The following is a 9,802-nucleotide window of genomic DNA, read 5'->3' on the forward strand; positions in this document are numbered from 1 at the left end:
TATACCCGCTTATTCCAATTACAGTTTTTACAATTGCTTCAGCAGGATTTTGAAAACAGGGCTTGGAATTTTAAAACACTACACACAATTAGCACAACGCCTCAGATCCCGTTCAAAATGAAACACTTGTAAAAACTATATACACATTTATAAAAACCATATTATGTTACCATATGGAACACATTTCATAAGGCTTAATTCTGTATGAACCAGTTACAGACTGCTGTGTTTAACTTAAAACTTTTAGAAATTCTACCTCTCAGTGATTAGATTACTGTAAGCAAATTACACAGAAAGTGCAAATATACAACATGGTAAATTTGCAAAACACAAGATCAATGCTGCAGACTATTGAAAATATGATTTATTTCTCTTCATATAACCAAAATCAGTCAGACAATCACAACAAAACAAGTCCCAACACAGTAAGCCCAGAAAATAGACAAATAAAAAAAATACTGTACTATCAGTACAGCTGGTTAAAAGTACTGTAAAAGAAGAAGAAGAAATCTGAATAAAATAAATTTCATACTACATATCTCTTCGCCTAGCTGGATCTGGCCAGAGAATTTCATCAACATCGCAAGCAAATCCTCATTGGCCAGACAATATGGGAAGAACTGTCTTGAATGATGGATCCGTCCTTGCTACGGTGTTGATTTACTCACAACCCTCTTCCATGGCATGAATGTGGGGCACCTGAGCCTGGGGCCAGAGATCATAAACCTTACACCACCATGCCGAGAAAAACTCTTCGATGGGTTTAGAAATAGAGAATATGATGGAAGGTGCAGTACTGTAAACTGTGGATGGCGTTAAAACCAGTTCTGCACCAGGGCAGAGTGGTGGAATGACACATTGTCCCAGATGACTGTGTTGCATCTGGTGCTTTTCGTTAATTACTGTGACAAGGTTGTGCAATCAGTCTAAAAATGTGAGAATGTGATCTGTGTTGTAAGGACCCCATCCTGTGAAATGGCAGCACAAAGGGTGACGTTACCCCCACGTCGCCCTGGGACATTACAGTTTTTGCCGATTGCTTACACAGATTTTGCATGCTGTGTAAAAACTCTACACACAAGCAAGATAACACCTCACAGCTCTGTCAAAATGAAACCCTACAATCTCTTCTAAAAGTAATTTTACTTGTAGCAACAAAATGATACACACATGCACCATTTTGAAACACTTTCAAATCAACAGCAACACACTGATGTGTTTTACACAAAACACTGAAGTCAATATATTTTTATTTACTTTTAGTCAAACAAGAGCTGAAAGCTACAGTAGTTAGCAACAAGTGTTATTTCCCTGCTTTTATTTGACAAAGAAATAGAAATTTCTTACAAATACATACAGAAAAACAGTACTGTACAGTTCAAATTCAAAACAATGAAAACAAGTGTTTACAGTACTGTAGTTTACATACATGGCACAGTAACATCAGAATGATATTGCACTTGACAGTACTATTCACTGTGTGGTGGCTGAGGTTTGGGTGGACCCTTTGTCCACACTCAAAAAAAAGAAAGATGAACCGCTGTATCAATGAGAAAGTGATGTAACAATTTGCTTAGCTTTTCTTAAGTTATTTTAGTCTAACTTCACTACGTAAAGCTATTTCAACTTGCGTAACTAGAGACGTCTTGTGGCATTATGAAATAACTATATATATATATATATATATATATATATATATATATATATATATATATATATATATATACACACACACACACACACACACATACACAAACTGTTATATAATTTTTTTCTCATTGAGACAGCAACTTTTTTTTTTTTTTTTTTTTAAGAGTGCAGCTTCCCTCAGTGTGAGACCGTTGTTGATCACATGGTCCACCAAATTTGCTTGAATTTCAACTGAAATATTTTCCCCTTCTTACTCTTCCTCCACATATCTCCATCTTCTGCCTCTTTCTCTGCATGTTATCGCCTCCATGATTACAGATTTGACTAAATATCTTGCCTGAGCTCTATTTGTAGTGCCAAATGTCCAGCTGGTTGGTGGTAAGTTTTCTGTGTGAGTGTTTTCAGATGTGTGCAGCTGTCAGATGTGTTTTGCATTTTTATTAATAGTGTTTTCCCAGTGACAATAAGGTATTTTACCTTTGAGTTCGGTGTCTAATGTAGGAAACTGTGTAATGTTCTACAACAACTGTGTTGAATTGCAAACAAAGTGCAAAGCAGAAAATGTGTTTAAAGGTATTGTCACATTGTGCTTTAGCTACTGTTACAAGAAATGTTGGATTTGAAGGTTTAGTCTAAGCATTCGCTCTTTGGGTGTAAGCAGTTGGTAAAAACTGTAATTATAGCCCTGTGGCCAATGATATTTCTGCCTCTCCTTCTTGCTTTACTGAGGTTGAACCCTGCCTTGACAGGCTGGTAGGACACAAATGCGAGACTCACCGAACAGCTCTTGTTGCAAAAAGGCTTTAGCGGTGAGGAAAGCAGTGGTCGATACATGGGAAGGCAGTCCAAAAAAAACACAGCAGCAGTACAATGATCATCAGGCTTAGGCAAGGTCAGAACAAACAGGCAGGCGGTCAAGAACACGATGAGGCAGGCAGGGCTATGGAACACAAAACAAAGCTGGAAATAAGGCACAGGGTACATCAATCTGGTGAGGAACAATCAGTGAGCTCATACGAGGGCTGTCAATAAAGTAACGGTCCTTTTTATTTTTTTCAAAAACTATATGGATTTCATTCATATGTTTTTACGTCAGACATGCTTGAACCCTCGTGCGCATGCGTGAGTTTTTCCACGCCTGTCGGTGACGTCATTCGCCTGTGAGCACTCCTTGTGGGAGGAGTCGTCCAGCCCCTCGTCGGAATTCCTTTGTCTGAGAAGTTGCTGAGAGACTGGCGCGTTGTTTGATCAAAATTTTTTCTAAACCTGTGAGACACATCGAAGTGGACACGGTTCGAAAAATTAAGCTGGTTTTCAGTGAAAATTTAACGGCTGATGAGAGATTTTGAGGTGATTCTGTCGCTTTAAGGACTTCCCACGGTGCGAGACGTCGCTCAGCGCTCTCAGCTGCCGTCATCAGCCTGTTCAAGCTGAAAACCTCCACATTTCAGGCTTTATTGATCCAGGACGTCGTGAGAGAACAGAGAAGTTTCAGAAGAAGTCGGTTTCAGCATTTTATCCGGATATTCCACTGTTAAAGGAGATTTTTTTAATGAAAGACGTGCGGACGGGTCCGCGCTCCGCCACAGGAAAAACACCTCTGTTGGAAGCCTTAAGGACAAGTTGGAACATGTCCTGCTGTTAAACAATTTCTCATATACTCACTCCACTGAAAGCCATCAAAAGCCGCCTGGATTTTACAAATGGTTATCAACACGGAGGTGTTTTTCCTGTGCCGCCGCACCGCATCGGCTGCGTCCCGACGCGCGGACCCGTCCGCACGTCTTTCATTAAAAAAATCTCCTTTAACAGTGGAATATCCGGATAAAATGCTGAAACCGACTTCTTCTGAAACTTCTCTGTTCTCTCACGACGTCCTGGATCAATAGAGCCTGAAATGTGGAGGTTTTCAGCTTGAACAGGCTGACGACGGTGGCTGAGAGCGCTGAGCGACGTCTCGCACTGTGGGAAGTCCTTAAAGCGACAGTATCACCTCAAAATCTCTCATCAGCCGTTAAAATTTTCACTGAAAACCAGCTTAATTTTTCGAACCGTGTCCACTTCGATGTGTCTCACAGGTTTAGAAAAAATTTTGATCAAACAACGCGCCAGTCTCTCAGCAACTTCTCAGACAAAGGAATTCCGACGAGGGGCTGGACGACTCCTCCCACAAGGAGTGCTCACAGGCGAATGACGTCACCGACAGGCGTGGAAAAACTCACGCATGTGCACGAGGGTTCAAGCATGTCTGACGTAAAAACATATAAATGAAATCCATATAGTTTTTGAAAAAAATAAAAAGGACCATTGCTTTATTGACAGACCTTGTATAACCCCAAGTGTCAATCAGCAATTTGGAAAGCACCAGAAACAGGACGTGGCCAGATAGCAGACAGACCCAAGCAGAAAAACCCCAACAAGAAAATGAACACAGAAAAGCAATGAATGAGCAGAAAGAAAAAACGGACCAAACATGACAGAAACCCAGACAAAAATGTCAGAACCTGACATGCCTCATCTATGTACATGAATTCATCAGCATCCATCTGTAAAACTCTCTGAAATACAGTGAGAGACAAGATTGTGTAGTTCAGTAAAGGTCTAATTTACATGTAAAAATGGTTATGTGTGCAGTCTGTAACATCACAATGCTAAAGTGAACAATACATACCTCCACATACCCATGTCACAGCTGTTTGGTCCTCTCTGAATTCCGCTCAAAAGGCACTTGATAAAGTTGTTTCATTTGAACTTGATGTTTTTTCAGGATGCGTGCTAATGTTGTCAGAGAGACCTGATGGACATTATTGAAAACGGCATCGTCACCAGTTATGTTGGCTTGAAGTTCTCTGAGCCTGATGGCATTATTGGCCAAAACCATGTTTATGATCTCTCTCTCTCTTGTTCTGGTGTGAATATGGGCCCCCTTTTCTCCTTGTTGCATGCAAGCTGCAAAATGACACAGAGTTATCAACAGATACATGTAAGCTGTAAAATGACACAGGAAGGGGTATCAACAGTGCTGCTATGGTGCACAAATATATATATATATATATATATATTTTTTTTTTAACCTGTTGTCAAAATGTCCTTATGACAGATGCCACTGTAGTCCAGCCTCCCTCAGCGTCCAGCCATGGTTGATGACATGATCAACTTGTGTTGGACGAATTTCATTTGACAAATTTGGTCCTCTTCTTCTTTGAGGATGTTCTCCTCCTGTTTCAGGTCTTCCTCAACCTCATGCTTGCCCTCCACAGATTCCCTCTCTCACCCTCACTCTTCTTCCTCTAACTTCTTCCATTTTGATTGAAAGCAGTTGAACTCATTTTTGTAGTGCTCAAACCTGACTGGTGTGTCTACAATAAAGCAATCACGTGTTTGCACACCTGATGTGTGTGTGTTTAATCAACAGCCACATGGAAGAGACATCATGCTATACCTCTGTGTCTAATGTATGCAAGTGTGTATTGTTCTGCAAAAAGTGTGAGGCTGACTTTGTGTTTATAGCGGTGAAAATCTGGTCCAATGTTTTGCTCCTTGAGCGTAAGGTGTTGATAATTATGTAATTCTTTTGTTTTTAGTGTTTATGCAATCATAAAAAACTGTAAGAGAAGTGGAGCATATCCTAGTGGTCAACTGGTGAGAACCAGGGTACTATGGAATATTATTTAAGCTAAATAATGATGCTTTATAATGGTGAGTCACAGTTCATCAGATTTGAATGAATTGGTCTATATGCATTTAAATTTGTTGAGTTATGAGATGATAGCATTCATTGTTTTTGAGATATCATGTTCTATCTATTCTGCTTGTGAAGATGTTAGAGAGGTGATTTTGTGCCCAGAGGATCACCTGTTCAATTCCCAGTCAGACACAATCCCCACGTTATGAGTGTAAGAATGGCAGCATAGTGGTGGTGTGTGGTGTGCGTGTGTGTGTGTGAGAGAGAGAGAACACTGAAAAAAGAGCCAACTTAAAAAAGCATTACACGTGGTAAAACCGGAATGAATTAAGTTGTATGAACTTAAGTTTGAAAGTTAACTTACAAATTTAAATTCAAACAACTCAGTAAGCACCAGCATAAATAGGTCTGTATAGAATTTATTGTTAAACTCCAAGCAGGGCGCCCTCTGGTGGTAGTGGGCCAGCAGTACCTCCTCTTCAGCGGCCCACACAACAGACTCACTATCTACTATGCCGCTCACTGCATTTTACAAGGTACATTACATACCAAGGAATAATCAGCTTAAAAAAAACATTCAAATGGTTCATTACTTTCTTTAATATCAAACTTTCTTGAATAATATAGACAAAATTTTCAATTTCAATTTATTTTCATTTATATAGCGCCAAATCACAACAGAGCTGGCGCTTCACATAAGTAAGGTCTAACCTGACTAACCCCCAGAGCAGCAGTGGTAAGGAAAAACTCCCTCTGAGAAAGAAACCTCAAGCAGACCAGACTCAAAGGGGTGACCTTCTGCTTGGGCCATGCTACAAACATAAATTACAGAAACAATTCACAAAATGAATATACAGGAAATGCAGTTGTTGCACAGGACATAGTGCAGCAGATAAGTGAAACAATCATGCAAATGGTGATAAAAGCATCAAATTTGGCAGAAATACTCCTTAGACACACCTCTGTTGAAAAAAAAAAAAAACGATTGGCCACTTGACTTTTCAATCGGTGGTCAGGTAAGGGTCAATTGAAGAGTTACACAGAGGTAAAAATTAAAAGATGCTCCAGTCATATTGAAAAATATTCCACAATGTTCTCCACTCAGATTGCAATAGCCAATCACAGATTAGCCTTTCTGTCCATCATTTACCTGTATTTTGGCATGCTTGGCGCCAGAAAGTTATGTTGGATCCAAAAGGATCCAAAAAGGCTAGGACCAAAAGTTATATTGGATCGGTTCCCACTGACCAATAGCGTTAGAGCTTACTGCCAACAGCTAGCCAATCAGAGCGCGGCATACGAAGGTCAGGAACTAGCTGACAGATAGATGCTGGTTGAAAAAATGGCAACAAACATGTCAACAACAGCAGAAAATCATCTGCCAGCGAGGTTTGCTGAGTTCACAGAGGAGGAACTGGTGGAAATATTGAACTCCAAGGATGCCATAAACACTAAGAAGGTAGACAAGCACGCTACTGACGTTTTAAAAGCATTCATATGCTGTTCACAACAAAATAAATGGATCTAATTTACTTGACTCTTTGTTTGCTTAATTTGGGAGGGGGGTGGAGAACATAACAATTGATGGATGGCAAGTCACCTCGTCCAGTATAACTTTTCTGAATCCATTATTTCTATATTACAATTTGCCTGATCATAAAGATTCCAAAAAGGTATAGTTTGGACTATCTGTGACTGAATTCTATGGAGCTACACCTTAAACAGAGAGAAAAAACAGAATCGGGCATCAGAAAGACAAGAAATACAGTATAATTTGCCAGCATTAAACAACAAGAAAAACAGGAAATACTAAGGTGATCACTGACCACTAGCCCTAAACTTCACTAAAAGACACAGAATTTAGGTAAAGTTGATAAATTCTGTATGGTTTGAGTAATTTTTTATTTCATTTTTGAAAAAAGAATATCTGGGTTTTCTGCATACACACGAGTCATTCCAAAAACAATTTATCCAGCACATGCATCACATAAAGTGCGTTTTTAATGCACAAGATATAAACTTACAAATAAATAAAATAGTACTGCAGGGAAGTATGTACTCGGATGTTTTGCGTTTTTCCATGCTGTTTGACGTCATTATTATTATTATTATTATTATATTATTATTTTTTGCTTTGTTTTTGAGTGGGGGTTCGGTGGATGCGCACACGCGGAGCACCCAGCATGCTGTGCGCTTCAAAGCGCAGACTATAAAGGTGCCTCCGGTGCGAGCGCTCGCGGAGGCTGGACGGCGGCACGAGCGCACCTCTGTGTCCGGACGCAGACACTTTACCTCATCCTCACAGCCGTGCTGTCCGTGTTTTACCCCCACTTCACTTCAACACTTTCTCCAGCACTCGCAGGCAGGCTCGCGTGTTTGTTTGTCGGCGGGGATGCGCGTCTTCTCGCTCTTAGCCGACAGCCGACCCCGCGGTCTCTGACTCGTTCGAACCGGTTCGACTTCAGCAAAACTTTTGCACTTTTGATGCCAGTGAAATGGGACCGCGCCAACCAGAGTGCGTGTCCGCGCTTTGCAGACAGACTTTGCTGTGGACCGCACTGGTTCTGTGGCTGACCGCCTTTGTGGACGGGACCTGGAAGACTGGACTTTACAAAACCTACTCAGCCGGCACGCAGACGGCCGCCTCTCACACCTCAGTCTATCAGAAAAGGTAAGACGAGCACCATTCACCTTCTGCACTTTTTTCGCCTCCACAGGGTATTTTAAAGCGTTTATTGTCATTATGGCACAACAGAATTACTCCCATCTCCATCCATTTCAAGTCCTATTGTCTTCCTGACAGTCCTTTTCCGTTTCCCTGTGCTGACTCCCACAAACCTTCTCCTCAGTCTGTGTGGTCCTCATAGCTCCTGCTGCATGTCCTCTTTATCCCTGCAGCAGGAGCAGCACTCCAACATCTGCTGCTTCTCAGCTGTCAGGGAGCTCCTCAGAGTTATGCATCCAGTCTTCCAAGGATGTGTATAAGCTCCACGAGACAAAGCTCCAGCTTAATCCTCAGAGCTGTCCTCATCAACCCAGATCTGAAATGATCCTAGAGAGTTTTTCCACACAGTGAACAGAGTGATTTAAGTTTCTCTTGAATGGACTTGGGTAAAGGTCAATGCATTGGATGAAATTGTCTTATTGCTCGTGTCATTTACTTAATGAAAGCGCTGCCAGATCAGTGGTGCCAAACTGGTGGCTCACAGGCCAGATGAGGCCCACAAACCAGTAGTTTATGGCCTACTACATGCTTTGTAATGTATTACTAAATACAGGCTGTGTGATAACTAGAGGTGGGCGATACCGGGAATTTTGGTATTGATCCGATACCAAGTAAATACAAGCTCGTATCGCCGATATTGATACCGATACTTTTTCATATTTAAGCTTCATAGACTCAAAGGATCCAAAAGACCTAGGATAGAATTTTGCATTGTACATGACAACAAAATACTTTATTATCAGTGAATAGTGGTTAGCACTGTTCCCTCCCTTACAGCAAGAAGGTCCTTGGATCTCTTCCTGACTGACCCTTTCTGTGTTGAATTTGCATGTTCTCCATGTGTTTGCGTAAGTTCCCTCCGGGTGCTCCAGCTTCATCACAGCTCCAAAAGACATGCAATCAGTTGTGAATCTAAATTGAACTTAGATGTACATGTGAGTGTGAATCAGTTTGTCTGTCTATATGTGGCCCTGAGACAGACTGGCATCCTGTCCAGCGTGTATCCCACCTTGTGCCCTCTGACTGCTGGACAGGCTCCAGCCCCCAGGATCCTTCATTGGAGTAAGTGGGTATACAGTGGCTTGCAAAAGTATTCAGCCCCTTGGTATTTCACACATGTTAATTTGTTTATGCTTTTTCAAATACAAAAAGTAAATTAGATTTCTCAAAATAAAAATTTCTAAAACTATCTTCCTTAAACTCAAACCATATCTTTACAACTTGATATAAATTAATTAAAAATATAAAAGCCAAGATGATGGGTATGGACCACTAGTATAACACCTGTAAATAATCAGTTTTATTGCCAGTTTTCTTCAGACAAGTCAGGGGATGGATACATGAACATTTCCAAGTCACTGAATATGTCTTGGACTTTATTTACATCAGTTATAAAGAAATACAAACAGTATGACACTCTATGGTAAATCTGTGTGGAATAGATAGTTCTCAAAAAGTGAGTCTGCAAGAAGGAAGAAGAGTGAGGAAAGCCATCTAGACACCCAGAAAACCCAGAAGAAGTTATAGGCTTCTGTGGCTGTGATTAGAGAAATTGTGCACAGTGCATGTTTTGCATTTTGTATCACCAGGTATACAGCTTCACGATGAAGTGGAATATGAAGTGAAATCTTGATTTAGAATCTGAATCTGGATCACCTCCCAAATTTAGTGGAGTCTTCCATGCCCCTAATATCCGTCTGTGTTGCAAATTTGGTGAGAATCTGTGAAGTAGTTTTGAAGTT

The 9,802-nt window shown here is 40.7% G+C and overlaps 1 protein-coding gene across 3 annotated transcripts in view; it reads left to right on the forward strand.

The window, feature by feature from the left end:
- The first annotated feature begins 7,564 nt into the window (after window positions 1-7,564).
- Window positions 7,565-9,802, forward strand: part of emid1 (EMI domain containing 1) — a 328,184-nt gene continuing 325,946 nt past the window's right edge. For 2 of the 3 annotated variants that reach the window (XM_034170293.1, XM_034170296.1), the window contains exon 1: window positions 7,565-8,006. In XM_034170293.1, coding sequence (XP_034026184.1) covers window positions 7,831-8,006 — 176 coding nt within the window. In that variant the 5' untranslated portion in view covers window positions 7,565-7,830. The remainder of the gene's footprint in view (window positions 8,007-9,802) is intronic. The other variant, XM_034170294.1, reaches the window with a different exon arrangement.

The sequence above is a fragment of the Thalassophryne amazonica genome, chromosome 5 (assembly GCF_902500255.1).
Source record: "Thalassophryne amazonica chromosome 5, fThaAma1.1, whole genome shotgun sequence".
Classification (NCBI taxonomy): Eukaryota; Metazoa; Chordata; class Actinopteri; order Batrachoidiformes; family Batrachoididae; genus Thalassophryne; species Thalassophryne amazonica.